This window comes from Eublepharis macularius, chromosome 4 (genome assembly GCF_028583425.1).
Source record: "Eublepharis macularius isolate TG4126 chromosome 4, MPM_Emac_v1.0, whole genome shotgun sequence".
NCBI classification, from domain to species: domain Eukaryota; kingdom Metazoa; phylum Chordata; class Lepidosauria; order Squamata; family Eublepharidae; genus Eublepharis; species Eublepharis macularius.
The window spans coordinates 187,819,477-187,840,506 of record NC_072793.1 but is presented as its reverse complement, the minus strand read 5'-3'; the positions used below and the strand labels follow the sequence as shown (position 1 = coordinate 187,840,506).

Here is a 21,030-nt window from a genome sequence, read left to right as displayed (position 1 = left end):
CTGGAACATTTCCTCCTTTAAATGTGACGGACATTTCCCTTTGAAGATGAGTTTTCCCTATCGTTATCTGTAACTTGAAGCACTGTCACTTTATATTTGCTTATCATCGGTTATTATATTTGAGCATTTTGCACTTTATTACCGTATTGGAATATGAGAGTTTTATAAGCTTGTGAACCTTTCTGCTGAGTGTTTGACTGTTTAGCCTCCAAGTTTCATTTTGGCAGCCACGACATATGGTTTATGAATACACGAGACGGAAGATTTTTGCCAGTACTGTTTATTGCCTCATTTGGATACATGGTTTTGTTTAGTTAGTCTGTCATGGGGCTCAGTGAAGTTGAGGACTCCTCGGGAGGAGAGGAGCCTTGTGTAACCAGCCAAGCCAGCTCTGATACAGCAGAAGCCGGCAATCAGGAGCAACAGCTGCGGGCAGATCAGAGTCCACGGCCAGCAGCTGAGCCAGAAGCCCCGACACCCTTCAGCCCCAACACCACTGGTGAAGCGCAGCCGGCAATTACCCAAAGCCCTCCGGCAGCAGCTGAGCCAGCAGCACCACTGCCCTCCAGTTCCAACACCACTGGTGAAGCACTGCCAAGGACACCCAAACCCCCAGCTTCACCCAGAGAGCGCCGCAGACAAAAGCAACGGGTGGAGCTGCAGGAGAGGCGGCAAAGGGCACGCCTCCTGGCCAGACGCCAGCTGCTTGTGGAGAGCGATGAGGAAGTGAGCACAGGACAGCTCCCGAGCAGCTGGCTGCCAGCCCAGACTGCCACATAAAACCCAGCCACAGAAGACCGGGAGGCACGGAAGCAACACATCGTCGGGATCCTGTTCCCGCTGCCGCTGGACCTGGCCTGGCCTGGCCTGGCCCTGGCCTCGCCCTGGCCTCACTATTGTGACCTTTGGACCGTGCCTTGACTCTGTCTTTGCCTGGCCATCGGGACTTGCTGTTAACTGATCTTTGGGCTGCCTGACTTCGCTATCTGGACTCTGGAATGGACTCTGACCTAGCTAATGGAGCAGCCCATGACATAGTCATTCATGGTGCCAGTGCTATTTCCTTTCTGATTGCTCTGCACGGGGCTGACATTTGGGAGGATCTGCTGAGGGCTGTTCCCAGGGAGGGGAGGGGAGGGCCTCTTTCCACCCTTTTTTGTGCTGCGGCTTCCATTTTGTTTGGTGGGGCCTGTGCCTTTAAGAGGATGGGTGTGTGACTCCGCCCCTCTCCAACCCTCTGCTTAGTGTCCATGGGGCCAGGTCCCCTCCATGGCCACCTTCAGGTTGATTGCTTCCCCCTCTACCTGCTCGGCAGGGCCCCTAATACATTGTGTGTGTGTGTGATGGTGTGGTCACTTGGTAGACTGGCTCAGTCGTGGCCTGTACGGTCCCACAGGAGGGGTGTTTGTCCAATGACTTCCCTGTGCACAACCCCTTTAGGGAGCACGTGAGCAACACAGCAGTTGTGCCACTGGTTGGCAGCCTCCACCGCAGGGATCCTCTGGGCTATCCTGGGGGTCATCCTTCATCCCACCGTTATAGCAGCGATCACGTATGTACATTTTTAAGGCTAAGCGAACCAATGCTCCAGGCCTCTGAGCTCGGGGCAGCGAGTGAGCAAGCAGGCAAGCTGACATCTTCTCCCCTTGCGTGGCTCTCCAGCGTATCTCAGTTGTTTTTGTGACTGTGTCTGTGGTTGACCCTTTTGACAGACAGAAACACATCCTAGTGGTTTTCTCATGCAATACATTTCTGGGAGCAACCGGAATGCTTCCTGAACTGCGGCCGGGGGTAAAGGGATAGAGTCTTTGCGCTGTGCTGTGAAAATGCTCCGTTATATTAATTAAAAGCAATTATTCTGGTAAAATCAAGGGATAGGGTGGGTGAGGTATGTTTGGAACATTATAGAAAGAGAGTGAGAGAGTGACGTGCCCAAACTCCCTTTTATCAGAGTTCACTCTTAGGTTGAAGTTTATTTAATAACGTTCATAGTCCTTAGGAAGATAATATTAATCTTCACTGAAAAAGTTAAGGGATAAATTTCTCATGTGAATGGAAAAAGTGGCTAACATGGATGTATCTTAATGGATAAATCTATATGAAATATACGTCTTGTGGTGTTCAGTGTCTTTTCCTGGAAAGCTGCTTCTTCACACAAGGCAAAGAGAACCCCCTTCTAAGGGCCAAGCTACACATGACGAATGACACTTGAATGGCAAGTGTATTTCTCCCTGTTCACTTGCCCTCCACTCAATCCACTTGCCGTTCAAGTGTCATTCGTCATGTGTAGCTTGGCCCTAAGTACCAGTTTAGCCTAGATAAGATACAGAGTAGCACCACATAAATCTTCCCAATGCACCCGAGGGCATTTCTGTTCAAGAAACAGGGCTGTAGTTTTAATTCCTAGGGGGGATATTAACCTTTTTCCTGTATCATTTATTGTTTGTAGTTTACTGTTTTATTCTATTGCTTTCCCTTCAGAGTCACTTTGGTTTATTGCAACTTTTTTTCCACATTCCGAACATTGCTATGGTTTCTCTCCCGTGTGAGTCCTTTGATGAGAAGCTAGGCTTTCACTCTGAATGTAGGTTTTTCCACACTCCCCGCATGGCTATGATTTCTCCCTTCTGTGAATTGTTTGATGGGAGGTAAGGTTTGAACCATAACGGAAGTTTTTTCCACATTCTATGCCTTTATATGGTCTGATGGATGCTTTGATGGGAAGTAAGGTTTCCTTTGTGACGGAAGCTTTCCCCACATTCAAGGCATTTGTATGGTTTCTCCCCTGTGTGAACTCTTAGATGGGAATTAAGGCTGTCACTCCGAGAGAAACTTTTTCCACATTCCAGGCATTTATATGGTTTCTCACCTGTGTGAATTCTTTGATGGACAGTAAGTTTTCCACTTTCCTTGAAGCTCTCTCCACACTCCAGGCATGTATATGGTTTCTTCCCTGTGTGAACTCTTTGGTGGGAAGAAAGGCTTCCACTCCGACTGAAACTTTTTCCACACTCCAGGCATTTATACGGTTTCTCTCCTGTGTGAATCCTTTGATGAACAGCAAGATCTCCACTCCATCTGAAGCTTTTTCCACATCCCAAGCATTTATATGGTTTCTCTCCCGTGTGAATTCTTTGATGAATAGCAAGAGATCCCTTCTCAGTGAAGCTTTTTCCACACTCCAGGCATTTATATGGTTTCTCCCCTTTGTGAATTTTTTGATGAACAGTAAAATTTCCACTTTCGTTGAAGCTTTTCCCACACTCCAGGCATTTGTATGGTTTCTCCCCTGTGTGAATTCTTTGATGAACAGCCAGGTATCCACTGTCCCTGAAGCTCTTTCCACACTCCAGACATTTGTATGGTTTCTCCCCTGTGTGAATCCTTTGATGAACAGCCAGGTATCCACTGTCCCTGAAGCTCTTTCCACACTCCAGACATTTGTATGGTTTCTCCCCTGTGTGAATCCTTTGATGAACAGCAAGATCTCCACTCTGTCTGAAACTCTTTCCACATTCCAGACATTTGTATGGTTTTTCCCCTGTGTGAATCCTTTGATGAGCAGCAAGGTCTCCACTCCGTCTGAAGCTTTTTCCACACTCCAGGCATTTGTATGGTTTCTCTCCTGTGTGAATTCTTTGATGAATAGCAAGGGATCCCCTCTCAGTGAAGCTTTTTCCACATTCCAGGCATTTATAAGGTTTCTCCCCTGTGTGAGTTCTTTTATGGGAATTAAGGTGTCCAATCTGACTGAAACTTTTCCCACACTCCAGGCATTCATATGGTTTCTTCCCTGTGTGAATTTTTTGATGGGTACGAAGATTTGAATTGAACCTGAAGCTCTTTCCACACTCCAGACATTTATATGGTTTCTTTCCTGTGTGAGTCCTTTCATGGAGAATAAGCGTTCCACTCTCAGTGAAGCTTTTTCTACACTCTAGGAATGTATAAACTTTCTCCCCTGTGTGAATTCTTTGATGGGAATTAAGGTTTGCACTACGACTGAAACTTTTCCCACATTCACAGCATTTGTAAGGATTCTCCTCTCCGTGAGTTCTTTGATGGGAATGAAGGCATCCACACTGACTGAAGCTTTTCCCACACTCCAGGCATTCATATGAATTCTCCCCTGTATGAATCCTTTGATAGGAATTAAGGTTTTCTGTCTGATCACTGGCTTTCCCACACTCCAGCCTTTTCAATACTTTTCTCCTGGAGTCCACGTTCCAAGGAATATAAGTGTCTGATTGTTCAGGAAAACTTTCCTCATTTGCAGCGCTCCCAGTCCCACTGCCTCCTTTGTATATTTTTTGAAGTACTGGAACTTCGTGAGAAATATCACCTTGTAAAAGACCAGAACTATTCCTTGGCGGGTGTTTCCCCTCTCCCTTCCTTGGTGCCTTACAGTATTCAGTGTTCTCTCTCCATGGCAGACAGGTATCTTCTTTTTCCATTACTACAAGTTCTTTTGTTTCCTTTGCTGACTCCCAGTCACCTCCTGCAGAAAGAGAGAGAAACCTGGCATGATCACAAAATAGAAAAATGCAACCTAAACCTTAGGGAAAGCACTAAATAAACTGCTGTGGAGGAGGCAAGAATTCAAAGGCTGAGTGTCCAGAAACACCATGATAACTCTCGGTTGGGGATCTGTGACATCCCAGTTAGTTCCAGCCAATATCTCATGGGTGGGTGATGATGATGATGGTGATGAAGATGGGAGTACAGCATTTCACAGCGACATTTATTGCTACATAGGTCCCTCTTTGACCCAAATTCCTGGTCAGAGCAGCTTGCCCAAAATACATCCACAATCCAGTCTATTTTTTTTTCAGGCAATGGCATACAGCAGATATTGCCTATTTGCCCTTTCCAGGTCAGTGAGGGGTGGTGGAACGGTGGCACGGCTGAAGAGGCTGTGGGGATTTCCGGCCCGTGGCATTGGACCCACCAAGCCTGTCAGAGAGGCCCCGCGTTCTGGATATTTGGCACCTTGACAGTCTCTGCGCCTCGTCTGACTTTGGGGGCGTTTAGCAGTGTTTCAGCACAGTGGAAAATAATTTTATGTTATGGATTTGCACTACAGCACCGGGAATCAAGGTTAACCCCCAGGCCATAATTATGGAAAGGTGTTTTAATAAACAGTTCAAAGACTGAGAAAAATTGAAGAGAACAGGTGGGGGGGGGGATTTTGGGGGATTCTGCTTGACCATGCTTATAAATTGTATGTTGCTGTAGAATTGCACAGCCCTCCCCTTGCTCACACCCATTCCGCACACGGTTTTAGATTCTGAATCAGCGCTGGAAGAGAAGAATCCTGGCTATGGTATAAAATGGGTGAGCCAGGATTTCCTCTGCGAGATGCTGGATTTTATCGTGGTATGTCCTACTTAGGGGGATTCCTTGTGTGCCTGGGATCACTTATGCCAGCGTTCAGAACCACTTACATTGGGATCCCCCACCACTCTGCCTAAGGGAGCAAAGGTGCCCACCAGCTCCTTTCCTAGCGCCTGCCCAGAATTCCTGGATAATGGGTGCGTCCATTCCACAGCAGGGCTTTGCTGTAACCATGCAGTTTTTTAGAAAGTTCTTTGTGCAGCAGGCACTCCACAAGGACTTGTGCTGAGTGACAAGGTAAACTGCAGTTCCTGTCCGCCATCACCTCCTGTACCCCCCCTCCACCGTGGGGTGGGGAGAAAATCCATTTCCTCCCCTGCATGAGCTAGCAAGGGAGCTCTGATCCTTGGAGCACCAGCCTCTGCCAGAGATAGGAGAAAACCCCTGCCCCTTTGCAAGCCAGCTGGTTAGCTCCTGCCCCCTGAGCTGCCGCTGCCAGGACGAGAGAATTTTCCCTGTTCTGTGCAAGCCAGCAGGATTGTTCTCCCCCTGGCCACTGCTACCAGGAATGGGAGAAAAGCCCCAACCCTCTGCCCAAGGAAGCCTCAGCCATCACCTCCTGAACCCCCCTCCGCCATGGGGTGGGGAGAAAATCCATTTCCAACCCTGCGTGAGCCAGGCAGGATACAGTGACTGGTGGACATGCCTACACAACTCCAGTCACCATCCCAAACACACCAAGAATTCATCGTCTACAGCCGAGCTCTACGTTACGTCCACATCTGCTCCAATCCCTCTGACGGAGATTCTTGCCTGCAGGATCTACAACAGTATTCATATTCAAGTTTTATTCGGAAATCCAAATACATCCAGTAGTATTCCCTATGGGGAAAGTTTTTCAGGGGTGGGAGGGGGCATTTTTCAAGCAAATGGTACTAAAATTGCAGGGATCCTAGTCCTGCCTGTCCACTGAATGCTCACCAAATTTTAAATGAATTAGAAAACAGTGCCCAGTTCTATAGGCCCCTGAACAAGCTCCCCACAGCCACTCTCCATTGTTTCATGGGGGAGGGAAATCCACAGCTTTCTCCAAGACACCAGGAAGCCTTAGTCAACACACAACAGCGACCAGGAAAACCTCCCAAGGCAAGCTCAACCCACATAGCCCAACAGAACCAACATTAAACAGGAGAATATCACACCCGAACAATCAATCCAGAGATTCTCAGCAGGAAAAAAAAAACTGAAGCAAGGGATGCAGGTACAAGCTGAACAGGACCCGTGTCACTCAAAGGGGCCAGGCAGGACCCAGGGCCGAGGCAAACCCATCAGAGCCAATGTGAAGCCAGAGAACCCCAGAGTGCAGACATTCTGGCCTATGGTAAACCTGCACCAAAGGAAGAGGGGCTCCTCCAGATATTATGAGAGCCAGTTTGGTGGTGTGGTTAAGAGCGCGGGACTCTGGAGAGCCGGGTTCGATTCCCCACTCCTCCACTTGAAGCCAGCTGGGTGTCTTTGGGCTAGTCACAGTTCTCTGAAGCTCTCTCAGCCCCACCCACCTCACAGGGTGTTTTGTTGTGGGGATAATAATGGCATGCTTTGTAAACTGCTCTGAGTAGGCATTAAGTTGTCCTGAAGGGCGGTATATAAATCAAATGTTATTACGTTATTATTATTATGTAGTAACAAAAGAGAAGTGCAAGCTGCCTGGAAGTATAGAAACCATATACACAATTTATAGAAACCATATACACAATACACAATTCTTTCAATGAAGAACCTTTTGATGAAGAACCAGAAATCCTAGAAAGTGAAGTAAAAGCTGCACTTAAAGCAATTAGGAGAACCAAAGCCCCTGGAGTAGATGGAAGACCAATAGGGCTATTTCAAGCCACAGAAATGGAGTCCGTCAGAATCTTAACAAGAACATGTCAACAAATACAGAAAACAAAACAATGGCCCATGGACTAGAAAATGCTCAGTCTACATTCCAAGTCCAAAAACGGGGATGCCAAAGAGTGCAGCAACTATTGGACTATTGTGTTAATTTCCCATGCAAGCAAAGTGATGCTCAAAATTCTGCAGCAAAGATTCTCACCATGTTTGGAACGAGAAATGCCAGATGTTCAAGCTGGATTCAGAAAAGGAAGAGGCACGAGAGATCACATTGCAAATTTACGATGGCTAATGGAGCATATCAGGGATTTTCAGAAGAAAATCAGCCTGTGATTTATGGATTCGAGCAAAGCTTTTGACTGCATGGATCATGAAAAGTTATGGAGACCGTTAAAAGAAATGGGGGTGCCACAACATCTGATTGTTTTGATGCGCAACCTGTACCCTGGAGAAGAGGCTACTGTCAGGACAGAAAATGGGGGAACAGAATGGTCCCCAATTGGCAAGGGTGTCAGACGAGGATGCATTTTATCTCCCTACCTCTTCAACCTCTATGCAGCGTATATCATAAGGAAAGCTGGATTAGGTCTAGAAGAAGATGAGTGAAAATTGGGGGAAGAAACATTAATAATCTGAGATATGCAAATGACACTCCGTTCCTGTCCGAAAATACCAAAGACCTGAAACGACTACTGATGAAGTTTGAAGGAGAAAGCGCCAAAGCAGGATTACAGCTGAACAGCAAGAAGACAAAAGTAATTGTTCAAGAGTTTCTCTTCCTTGGCTCAGTCATCAACCAACAGGGAGACTGCAATGAAGAAATCAGAAGAAGATGGAGACTTGGAAGAGCAGCCGTGAGGGACCAAGAACAAAATAATCCAGTCTATGGTATTCCCCCATTACTATGTATGGATGTCAAAGTTGGTCGGTGAGGAAAGCTGACAGGGAGAAAATGGATTCATTTGAAACGTGGTGCTGGAGGAGAGTTTTGCAGATACCCCCGACGGCCAAAAGGACAAATAAGTGGGTACTCGATCAAATCAAGGCTAAATTCTCCCTAGAGGCTAAAATGACAAAACTGGAGCTATCATACTTTGGTCACATCATGAGAAGACAAGATTATCTGGAAAAGGCAATAATGTTAGGAAAAGTGAAAGGCAGCAGGAAAAGAGGAAGATCTAAAACAAAATGGTGTGAGTCAATAAAAAAGCCACATCCTCCAGTTTGCAGGATCTGATAAAGTTTGTTAATGATAGGGCATTTTGGAGGTCTTTCCTTCTTAGGGTCGCCATAGGTCAGAGGCAATTTGATGGCACATAACACACACACTCTCTAAGGTGCCACTGGAACTCAAACCCTGCTGAATTATCCAGGCAGCCTTTTTATGAGGTAGGAAGGCTGGACTGTACCAAAATGGTTCAAAGGAATGATATGGTAAAGGATAGGGACTGTAGACTATACTACTGAATATTGACTATTGCTGTAACCATATGCATTGTTTAATGGATGTCCCAACCATACTTGATATTGAAAACGCTATGTAACCCGTCTTGAGTTTCAGTGTCAAAGGCAGACTACGAATAAAATAAATAATTTTTTTTAACAATCTCCAGGCTTGGAAATTCCTGGTGATTGAAGGGGTGGAGCAGAAGTGGGGAGCAGAAGGACTTCCAGTATGGATTACTAGCATAGAGTAAACCCCCCCAAAGCAGCCACTTTTCCCTCCGGAATTCATCTCTGTAGTTTGGAGATCTCTTGTAAATCGGGGAGATCTCCGGGCCCCACTTGGCGGTTCAAGAGCAACACATTCTGCGATATATTGTTGCAAGGCCCCATTTGTTTGTTTATATTCTGAATGCCCCAAGCCGGATCAGTGTAAGCCCAACATAAGCAATTAGACCAGCTTTCCAAGACTGGTAGGAGGGAGAGACTGCAGCTGAGCTCACAGACCCTAAAGCGGGAAAGTGCAACATGCCACCCTTGCGCTTCGAGATCTCAGAACTCATCAGCGTTCTTTTGTGAAGAAGCAACTGGGAGGATAAAGAGCTCTGCGGAAATCGTCCTTCCCTTGAGAGGAAGCGCAGGCAACACACACACACACGACACATCTAAGCAGCTACCTGTAAATTCTTCCTCCTCATCAGAGAACGGGAGAAACAGCCCTTCCTCTTCCTCCAGCCAGGATATGAGGTCAGGTTTGGCAATCGGGGGCCCTGTTTGTCAGAAGAAACACAAAATTATGACTCTTCAGTGTGCACATAAATCCAGCAATTCCAAGCCAGCTTGGCTGTCCCTCTGGAAATACACAAGAGGCAAGTAAGAGGGGTGGGGCGGAGTGCAGCACGGGGCGAAGAATCCTCCGTCCGGCACCGGCAGTTCTGTGCCCACTCCCTGCCCACCTGAGACTGAAATGCCAGAGAGCCCTGCAGAGCTCCTTCCACAGCGCAGGGAGGCAAAGCCCAGGGAGGAGGGGAGCCCCTGCTGGGACCATCCCACCCGCCAGGCCAAGCGTCCCTTGGCACCTCTTCTCAGGCACTCCAGGGACAGGACTGCCAGGCAGGGGCTCCCTCTCTGCAGGGAGGACCCAGAAGCCCTCCCACATCCGAGGAAGGAGCACGGAGGGGGGCAGAGATCAGCCACTGGGCCCGGGGAAGACTGCCTGGCCGTGCCCTTAAGACAGCCCAGGAGAAAGGGACCCTCACCCAAGGAGGCCACATGGCCAAAGTTCTCCAGCATGACTTCCTTGTACAGGGCTCTCTGGGCCGGGCGCAGCAGGCTCCACTCCCCCTGGGTGAAACGCACAGCCACCTCTTCGAAGGACACTGGACTCTGGAAGGAGAAGGAGGAAGCATTTCTTTACATCACTGGAAAGGACAGTAGATTAATGTAGGAAGACTATCAGAAAGAGGAGGGGGGAAGAGCCCTGAGGGGACATCTGACACCCCCCTCCCAGACCTCTTGGGGGCCATCTTGAGGCCAAAGTGTCTGTCCTCACTGGCAGAGGGTGAGTAGTACCCCTTGTGGGGAAGAGGCCAGAGATGTCCGTATCACAGAGAAGCACAAAGTTTTGCGAGGGAAATTCATGGTCCAGTAACAGTCTCTGCCTGGGCTTCTCTGTTCAGGCCATCTTGGGCAGGGGGTGACCCTTCTCCTGCCTCCCCCTGGTGTGAGCAGAGCCAGAACCAGAGGCAAGGGGCCCGATCCTCAGAGACTGACAACTGACCAGGAAGCATTCCTGTTCACCTCTGAATGGCTCCCCTCTGGGACCCCCGCTCCTTACCTTAGCTGGCTGCATGGCGGCTCTTTTCCCTTCACCACACGGAGGAGGTGGCAGAGAAAGTCTCGAGAGCGTCTTCTCCCTGGTGCCTTGCAGTGAGAAAGAGAAGGAGGGTGGGAAGCCGTTTTTGGTACTCACAGATTTCTGTGCCAGCTCCCTTCATCTCTGGACTGGCTTCGGGGCACAATTCCAGATCTGATGTAGGAGGCCGAGGAGCGTTTTGCCCAGCATCTCTCCCCCCAAACCAGGCCATGTTTACAGGGGGAGTCCCACCCTCCTTATTCATCTCCCCTCCCGGAAATGTTCCCTCCCAAGCCATTTGGGGGCAATGGGCTCCTGGCCCTGCCTGAGGCCGCATCACCCCCTCCTCCCCTCTGAGGGGAGCCAAACAGCCCCTCCGTCCTGCTCCAGGCAACTCCCAGATTGTGCTGGGCAAGCCCTGGAGGGGTGATGGGACGGAGTGCCCGACTCAAGGGGGCAGGCAGGAAAGCTCCAAAGAGTTCTTTGCATGACAGAAAAGATCCCCACAAATAGAAACTTAGCACTGAAAGGAGGCAGTTTCTGCCCTCTTTCAATGCTTGCTGAGCTGCTTTCCTGCAGCAGGGAGTTTTTAACATTGTAGGGGAAAAAATCATTGTGCTCCTCCACTGACATCTGGAGTGAAGCCGCCCCATGAGCCCACCTTTAGGGAAAGGGGCTTAAATAACAGGGCAAATCGAGTGAGCCCCCTCCCCAATTCCAGGTCTCTGCCCCCTCCTCCTCTTGCATGTGTGAACCCGGCCTGAGAGCTATACAAGCACTGGGCACGGAGGGTGTTCCTTGTTTTTGGTCCAGCACGGCTGACCCTGAAGGAATCCTGGGCCTGGGGTGAAGAATCCCTGGGGGACTGGAGCCCCCCTACCCCTTCCCACACCTGCTGGAGAGTAAAGGAGCAGCCCAGGAGTTACAGGAAACAGGCCAGGATTTCAAAATAGAAATGGGAGAAGGGGAGGGGGGCCCCTCTAACACCCCCTCCCCCACCAAGCTGCTAAAGGTTTTGTCTCTTTTGGAAGCCTGAGGTGGAAGGAGTCAAGGGAGGGGGGGAGAAAAGTCCTGAAAGAAGGTGAGGGGCAGGAGGGGGCTCCTCTCACCCCATCCCCATCTCTTGCTCCTCCTGCTGTTCCCCTCCCTTGACCCCCTCCCTGGCCCAAACCCCAAAGAAAGGCAAGCTGGTCCTTTTGCCTATTTGCGCTTCCGGTGGGTCTTTTATTCTCTGGCTCTGCAGGCAGCTGGTGCAGGAGGGCAGGGAGGGATCTGGGGGGGGGGGTCTCTTTCACCCCCTGCTCCCCCTCTCTTCTCTCTGCCTTGGGACTTGCATTGCAGCCCCTCCCTCTGCTTATTCCCCCCTTTTGCCCCCCCAAAGTCCCTTTCAGCTCACCAGACCCCTCCCAGCCACACTAGCAGCAGCCAGTGAAAGTCAGAGGAGCTTCTTGGGGGGGGGGGGGAGATAGGAAAGGGCTTCCCCACAACACTCCACCTCCCCCCATGGGCCTCTCTAGGATTTGGGGGTCCCTCCTTTAACCCTTGGAGGGGGTCTCTCCAACGAAAATGGCCCGGGAGACAGAAAGTTAGAAGCCCCCGATGGAGAGGCGTTTCCCAAACCAGGCTGCTTCGACGCCGGGCCCTTTTCACGCTCCCGGCATCGGGATGTTTCCAGGCAGCCGGGCAGAAGGAAATGCCCCTTCCTCGTTCAATAAGGAACGTGTTCAGCTGCCAGCCAAACCCAAAGGAAACAGCCGGGGAGGGGGTGGCCGCCGCGGGCAGAGGGGCTGGGAAAGGGGCGCAGCAGCCTGGGCGGGAGGGAGGGGGCCACTCTGAGCAGTGCCGTCCCGAGGCAGCCCACCCCCCCCAAGCAGGACTGGGGGAGAGCACGAAGCAACCCCCCCCCTTTTGATCCCCACGTGGAAAAGGAACAGCTTTGCTATTGGGAGGGATTTCCTCGGAGCCGCCTCCTCCTGTTCTGGGTCAGGGTCCTATTTTGTCTGGGACTCCGCAGGGTCCACCGCCAGTCCCTGCCCCCTCTCCCCCCTCACCTCTCCCAGCCCCTCAGTCCTTGACCCCCCCCCAATCCCGCGCCATCTCCCCCCCCACAGCCCCAGCTGCCCCTCCGTCCTCAGCGCCTGTGGAACCTGCAGCCACTTGAGCCCCGTCCCACCTCCAAAGGCGCCGCCTGCCGGTCCCTCCCCCGAGCCCACTGCTGGGGCCTCCCGGCAGAGGGGGGAGGCTTTGGGGGGGAGGGGGAGGGGGCTCCCCCAGCCCCTGCCGCCCCCTCCTTCCTCTCTGCTTTGGCCCTTGCACTGCACTGCAGCCCCCTCCCCATAGGCCCCCTCCTCCCCCTCCAAAGCCCCTCTCAGCTCACCAGATTCCTCCGAGCCCTTCAGAGCAAAGTCCAGGAGACACAAAAGCCTCTTTGGCAAGGGGAGGGGGGAGAGACAGGCAATGGCGTTTCCTCGGAGCCCCCCCCCCTATGTCCCTCTCTAGGACTGCGAGCTTCTCGTTTTAACCCTTGGAAGGCCCGACAAGCTGGGATGCATAAGATGTTGGGGCTAAGAAATGTCCACGTTTTGGGGGGGCGTCTCTGTTTATCCATGGGTGCTCTGTAAACAGGGCAGTTGCTTGCTTTTCTGTTTTCACTTGTTCCGCTTGTAACATGGTGTAGCCTGTTTCAAAATAGAAAAGAGTTCAGTAGCACCTTTAAGACTAACCAACTTTACTGTAGCATAAGCTTTCGAGAATCACAGCTCTCTTTGTTAGATGCACAGTTCTCTTCATCTTTTCTATTTTGCTACTACAGACTAACACGGCTAACTCCTCTGGATCTAGTCTGTTTCAGTTTTGTCTATTTATGGTCCACAACCAGATTTGAACTTATAGAAATAAAACATTTCATTATTTGGTAAACAATATACAAGTTACAAGTCTTCGGTTAAAAAAAGTACAAATGTAGATGTTAAAATATCTGATTAAAATAACATCATATAATTATATCAGATATAAAACATGAGTTAACATCCTACCTAGACATTTTAAAATTTGGAAATAGAAATCTAAAAAACAGCAACAATATTCTAGCCTCTTAAAATTATCTAAATCAGTGCTCGAGTGCACCTGACTGGAATTGATTGTGCAATTTAATCGCCTGCGGACAAAATTCGTCTGTTGCCTTAGTAATATCTGGAGATTCATCTGTTACTAATTTATCTATCTGTAAGAGGAAGAATTGTCTTGACTCGAATTTCTACTTCATTGGGTCTTGTTGGTGTTTGATGTCGCAAGTTCTGTGCTTGATTGTGCATTTTGCCTGGTCGATGGTTTGTGACAAAAGAGAGCCAGTAGAGAGACCCGTTCTTTCAAGACTTTCTTCAGCCCTGTGTAGCCTTCTCGGTCGGTAAGCGTCTTGCATTGCCAAGAAGAGAAGGCCTTTTGGAATCCTTCGAATTTTAAGCCATTGGAAAGTAGAAGCCAACAAAATCCCCGCCTCAATCCTCATTAATCCCGTTTCTAAATGAAGGAGGGAGGGGGGTACATCTGGAGGGATCTGTGAAATGGCAAGTAAAAAACTCTCCTGAGGTCGATAAATCTATTGACTCGCTCGATTCTATTTCCTTTAATGGACCATCTTCTCTTTGGGGGGCGCCTACCAAATACCTTAACTTTAGTTTTATCATAGTTAATGGTAAGATGTTCTTTTTCACAATAAGCGGCAAAGCTGTCAAGTGCCCTACGAAGACCCAGCAGCGCCCTTGATAAAAGAAGCGCATCGTCTGCGTACGATAAGACCGATATGTGGCGAGGACCTAGTTTTGGAGGGTGAAAGTCAGTGTTTGTCAAACGATTAACCACGTTGCTCAGATAAAGACTGAATAAATTAGGGGCTAAAAAATCAGCCTTGTCTGACTCCCTTGGAAGTTTTAATAGGTTCAGTAAGGAGCCCTAAAGGGCAGTATCTCACTCTTCAAGTAGGATCTTCATGTAGAGCACTAATACGCTTGTGTCTATGTTGGCATTCTCTAACTTTTCCCATAATCTTGATCTTAATATAGAGTCAAAAGTGCCTTTAAATCGATAAAGGGAGTTCCCTGTGCGAGTACCGAGTCATTACTGACCCATGGGGGGATGTCCCATTACAATGTTTTCTTGGCAGACTTTTTACAGGGTGCTTTGCCATTGCCTTCCCCAGTCATCTATACCCCCAGGGAACTGGGTACTCATTTGACCGGCCTCGGCAGGATGGAAGGCTGAGTCAGCCTTGAGCTGGCTATTTGAACCCGGCTTCTGCCAGGATCGAACTCAGGTCGTGAGCAGAGCTTGGGCTGCAGTATTGCAGCTTACCACTTTGTGCCACGGGGCTCTTACTATTTTTATTTTTCAGTTAAGTGTCGAAAAATCAGACAATGCTCAAAAGTTGATCTTTCTGCTCTAAAGCTAGCTTGTTCTTTGGGTATAATCTCTTCTTGCTCCAACCATGTTTCTTGCTTGTCCAATAAGTGTCTTGCATACAATTTACTGATAATGTTTAGAAGGCTGATAGGTCTATAATTAGCAGAATCACCCCCCCCCCTTTAGAGATAGGGACTACAATTGCAGTTCTCCATTGGTTTGGAATATGGCCAGAATTATCAATGTACATGAATAGTACGGCTAAAAACCGGGCCCACCCATCTGACTTTTCTTTTAGAACTTCAGTTGGGATGCCATCTGAACCCAGAGCCTTCCCATTTTTTAGTCTTGCAATACGTGCTTTTATTTCCTGTGCTCTAACTGGGGGCCATAAAGGATAAGATTCTAAGACTTCTGGGTTGGTATCCTGGTGGTGATCCTCATACAACCTCTGAAAGAAGGAGGACCATCTACCTGGAGAAATATGCAAATCTAAAGGTGAGGAGGATTTAGGCTTTCTGTCACATATGAAAATCAAAAAGAGTCCAGTAGCACCTTTAAGACTAACCAATTTTATTGTAGCATAAGCTTTCGAGAACCGCAGTTCTCTTCGTCAGATGCATGGAGGGCCAACAGAAACTGGTCAGATATAGAGGAGGGGGGGGGACTCTGCTGCTGGACTCTTTTTGGTTTTGCTACTACAGACTAACACGGCTAACTCCTTTGAACCTTTACAGAAGCAAACTGATCCCCACATCAAAAGGAGCTGTTTGCATCTCCCCTTTCCTCCTCCCCTCCCCTCCTCTATATTTGACCAGTTTCTGTTGGCCCTCCATGCATCTGACGAAGAGAACTGTGGTTGCTGTGGGTTTTCCGGGCTGTATTGCCGTGGTCTTGGCATTGTAGTTCCTGACGTTTCGCCAGCAGCTGTGGCTGGCATCTTCAGAGGTGTAGCACCAAAAGTTGTAGCACAGAGGTGTAGCACACTGTGACACTGAGAGATCCCTGTCTTTTGGTGCTACACCTCTGAAGATGCCAGCCACAGCTGCTGGCGAAACGTCAGGAACTACAATGCCAAGACCACGACAATACAGCCCGGAAAACCCACAACAACCATCGTTCTCCGGCCGTGAAAGCCTTCGACAATACGAAGAGAACTGTGATTCTCAAAAGCTTATGCTACAATAAAATTGGTTAGTCTTAAAGGTGCTACTGGACTCTTTTTGATTTTGCTACTACAGACTAACACGGCTAACTCCTCTGGATCTATGTCACATATGAGCCTCCAAAAAAGAGTAGAATTCTTTTGTATCACTGCCTGTATAAGAGCCTCCCATGATTTCCTAGTGTGTTCTTTCTTTTTCTGTTGTATAGTTCTTTCATAACATTTTTTCTTCTCTAGGAGCATAGTTCGGGCCTCAGCACTTCTTTCTTGATTTTTGGCTAGGGATAGCGTATATAAGGAATTCATCTCCTTTTTAATGAGATGCAGAGGAGTTAGCCGTATTAGTCTGTAGCAGCAAAATCAAAAAGAGTCCAGTAGCACCTTTAAGACTAACCAACTTTATTGTAGCATAAGCTTTCAAGAATCACAATTGTCTTCGTCAGATGAGAACACATTCTTTGTCAAACCAGGGTTTGGATCTGCTACAGGTTTGTCTAGGATCAACTACCGGGGATACTGTTAACATGGCAGTCAGTTCCTGAGTTAAATTCTGGTATACAAGTAACGGGTCCTCATATGTATTGACATTGTTAAGTAATGAAATATATTTCTGAAGGTTCTCAGGATTTAGGAAATCTTTTATTTCACATCCAAGCTTTTCAGCCCACCATAATCTTTTCCCGATTGGTTTGACACTTGGTATATATATTTCTGATGTTAGATTTTTAATAGAGGGAAGTATAACCTGCATACCTAAAAGTAGGTGTCATGTCTGTGTTCAGTCATAGAATCATAGAATCATAGAGTTGGAAAGGGGCCATACAGACCATCTAGTCCAACCCCCTGCCCAGTCCAGCATCAGCCTAAAGCATCTCTGACAAGTATTCATCCAGCCTCTTCTTGAAAACTGCCAGTGAGGGGGAGCTCACCACCTCCCTAGGCAGCTGATTCCACTTTTGAACTACTCTGACCGTGAAAAAGTTTTCCCTAATATCCAGCCTGTACCTTTGTGCATGTAGTTTTAGCCCATTGCTTCGCGTCCTACCCTCTGCTGCCAACTGGAACAGCTCCTTGCCCTCCTCCAAATGACAGCCTTTCAAATATTTAAAGAGACCAATCATGTCCCCCCTTGACCTCCTCTTCTCCAAACTAAACATTCCCAAGGCCTTTCCTCATAGGACTCAGTCTACAGACCCCGATCATCTTGGTTGCTCTCCTCTGCACCCTCTCGATTTTGTCCACATCCTTTTTGAAGTGAGGCCTCCAGAACTGCACACAATACTCCAGGTGTGGCCTGACCAAGGCAGTATAGAGAGGGGCTATGACCTCCTGCGATTTCGATGCTATGGCCCCTTTGCTACAACGCAGGATTGAATTAGCCTTTTTTGCCACCACATCACACTGACTGCTCATATTCAGTTTACAGTTCACTCTTACCCCAAGATCCCTTTCACATATACTACTGCCCAGAAGTGTATCCCCCATCCAGTATTTGTGGCCCAGATGTAATACTGTGCACTTGTCTTTGTTGAATTGCATCCTATTCACAGCTGCCCACTTCTCCAGAGTATTCAGGTCTTGTTGAATTTTAATTCTGTCTGCTTGGGTGTTTGCTACCGCTCCCAATTTGGTATCATCAGCAAATTTAATGAGCAGCCCTTCCACTCCTTCATCCAGATCATTGATAAAAATATTGAAAAGTACCGGGCCCAAAACCGAGCCCTGCGGCACCCCACTGGACACCTCCCTCCAATCTGATGAAACACCGTTGACCACCACTCTTTGAGTGTGGTCCTCCAACCAGTTCCCTATCCACCGAACTGTCCTATAGTCTACTCCACAGTCTTCTAGTTTACCCATCAGAATGTCATGGGGACCTTATCAAAAGCTTTACTGAAATCCAGATAAATCACGTCAACAGAGTTCCCCCGATCCAGTAAGCTGGTCACTCGATCAAAGGAAACCAGGTTGGTCTGGCAAGATCTGTTAGGAACAAAACCATGCTGACTTCCCCGGATCACTGAGCGGTCCTTCAGATGCTTACAGATTGATCCCTTTAAAATCTGTTTTAATATCTTCCCAGCAACAGAAGTCAGACTGACTGGCCTGTAGTTTCCCGGGTCATCCTTCCTCCCTTTCTTAAAGATTGGGATAACATTCGCTCTTCTCCAATCTTGTGGCACATCCCCAGTCCTCCAGGAGGCCTTGAAGATGACGGACAGGGGTTCTGCAAGTTCTCTGGAAAGTTCTTTTAGCACTCTTGGGTGCACCCCATCCGGCCCAGGGGATTTGTATTCATCCAGTGCAGCCAGATGCCTCTCCACAACCTCTCTGTCAATGTCAATTAGCCACTCAGGTGTCCTGCCACATTTTCTACTATCTCTAGATGTGCCTGAGTTCTTCAGGGAGAAAACAGAGGCAAAAAAGTCATTAAGCCTGTCTGCTATTTCTCTGCCCTGCATCAGAGTTTCTCCATCTACTCCCAACAGCGGTCCAACTGCCTCTTTTACCTTGTGTTTGCTTCTCACATATCTGTAGAAGTTTTTCTTATTGTAGCGAGCCCTCCTGGCCAGACCCTGCTGGTACTGAGCTTTGGCCTCTCTGATGGCTGATCTGCAGTACCTGGTAACCCTCATATACTCCTCTTTAGAGGTCTGTCCTTCTCTCCATTTCCTGAACATTTCCTTTTTCTCCCTTAGCTTATTCTGGAGCTCTCTGTGCATCCACATCGGTTTCTTGGAGCCCTTACCATGTTTCCGTCTTGCTGATAGTGAGGGCTTGAGCTTGCAAAAGCTCGCGTTTGAGAATGGCCCACCCTTCACTCGCTCCTTTCCCTTCCAGCACACTCCCCCACGGAATGACTCTCATCAAGCCTCTGAGTTCATCGAAGTTGGCCCTACGAAAATCTAACCTACGAGTCTGGCTACGAACTTCCTTGGCTCCCCATAGCAACTGGAATTCAAGAAGGACATGGTCACTTCCCCCTAAGGCCCCCAACACCTTCATCTCATCTACCAATTCTTCCTTGTTGGTTAATATCAAGTCTAGTATGGCTGAACCCCTTGTAGCTTCCCCCACCTTTTGAAAAACGAAGTTATCGGCCAGGCAGGTCAGGAAATTGCATGATTCATGACGCTTTGCTGAGCCTGTCTCCCAGCACACATCGGGGAAGTTGAAGTCACCCATAATTACAAGGTTCTGATGTCTGGATACTCTACCAATCTGTTCAAAGAGGGCAGCATCCATTTCTTCTCGCTGGTCAGGTGGTCTGTAGCAGACTCCAACAATAATACCCTTTGTCCTTCCTCCCCTTATTTCTACCCATATACTTTCCACTGGGCTGACCGCCCCATTCTCCATAACTTCTTGACAATCAAGCCTTCTCTTCACATACAACGCCACTCCACCTCCTCTTCTACACTTCCGGTTTGTCTTGAACAACTCATACCCATCCACTAGCCCATTCCAGTCATGGGAATCAACCCACCAAGTCTCAGTAATTCCTACTATATCGTAGCCCTTTGTTCGCAATAGAAGCTCAAGCTCTTCCTTCTTATTGCCCATACTTTGGGCATTGGTATATAGGCACTTGTAGCCTTGTACCTTTGTTTGACCATTCCTACCCAGGTGGGTCCCCGCTGTGTTCACTTCATCATTGAAGTCGCCATGTCGATCGTCCCCTTCCCCTTGCGGCATCAGTTTAAAGCTCTCCTGATGAAGTTCTCCAGGTTCGTTCCAAACGTTTTCTTCCCTGCCCTTGAGATTCTAACCAAACACCTTAATAAATTTATAGGTCTATATATTCATCATGACCAATCTGGTTTTATCGCAGGTCGAGACATTATCGATAACATCTTTAAAATCTTAAATGTATTAGAATCTAGCAAACACTTAAAGCATGATACCTTACTACTCTCTCTAGATGTAGAGAAAGCTTTCGACTCTTTGGAAACTGACTATCTACACTCTACTACAATTTATGGGTTTTGGTCAAAAATTCACCAGAACGATCAAGGCAATTTATTCACAAGCACAAGCTAATATAAACATAAACTCCAAAACATCGTAAGAGATAAATCTATCCAGAGGGACGAGACAGGGATGTCTTTTCTCTCCTCTATTGTTTGTGATTGCACTGGAGACTCTTGCAACAAGCATAAGGGAACACATCAAGATCCACGGTATTGATCTGGGCCCAAATACATACAAACTGAGTCTGTTCGCGGATGATATGAATAATAAGAAATCATCTAAAACGATTACAACAATACAAGCTACATGTCACAGCTGCTGGTGCCCAGGGTAGCTGTCTGTAGGCCGCCACCACTCTGGTACAGGTTTCCAAAAGAAGGGCCCAGAGCACCCCACTAACACCTTTTGTTGATTCTTTCCCAGTAGGTTTGATTTAGTACATGACCAAATGAGGCATGAGGACCCAGGCAGAATAATAAAGAACTTTATTTAAAAGGTTTATTAATAACGGTTCTTAAACTTGGTAGATTAAAGAAAATAGTAAAGGTTGGTGAACAAACAAAACTAAAATACCCTAATGCGTCTAACTAGACTGCTCTTAACTGTCCTCTGGTGACTAGCTTCCAACTGTCTCACCGCTTCTGGAGGAGGGAACACTCCGTCTGCAGCAGCCTCTCCTCAGCTGTGCTCCCTAGAAGTGAACCCCCTCCCCCTGTGATGAGGCCTTTTATCTCTTCTCTCAGGAACCATCTCCCTCCTTTCCTATTGGTGCAATTCTCCCCTCAGAATCCCCTCTTACCCAATCACAGGGGCCAAAGGGAACCTGGGAAATGTAGGCCTTGCAGGCTTCCCCAGAGCCACTAGGCCCACTAGGCCGAGGCTCATAACAACACACATGGCCGATCGCATAACAAAACAGCAGATATACTTAATATATTTAAGCAATTTTACAGTAAATTATATACTT

General features: G+C 48.1%; 1 protein-coding gene across 1 annotated transcript; it reads right to left on the bottom strand.

The window, feature by feature from the left end:
• Positions 1-1,372: 1,372 nt before the first annotated feature.
• LOC129329044 (zinc finger protein 883-like) lies at positions 1,373-12,948 on the bottom strand. Its single transcript, XM_054978440.1, has 5 exons — positions 12,906-12,948; positions 10,511-10,596; positions 9,933-10,059; positions 9,351-9,443; positions 1,373-4,498 (listed from the first exon to the last, which is right to left on the bottom strand). Exons 2-5 carry the CDS (start codon positions 10,523-10,525, stop codon positions 2,694-2,696), a joined length of 2,040 nt encoding a protein of 679 aa, XP_054834415.1. The 5' UTR covers positions 10,526-10,596; positions 12,906-12,948; the 3' UTR covers positions 1,373-2,693.
• Between the last annotated feature and the right edge of the window lie 8,082 nt (positions 12,949-21,030).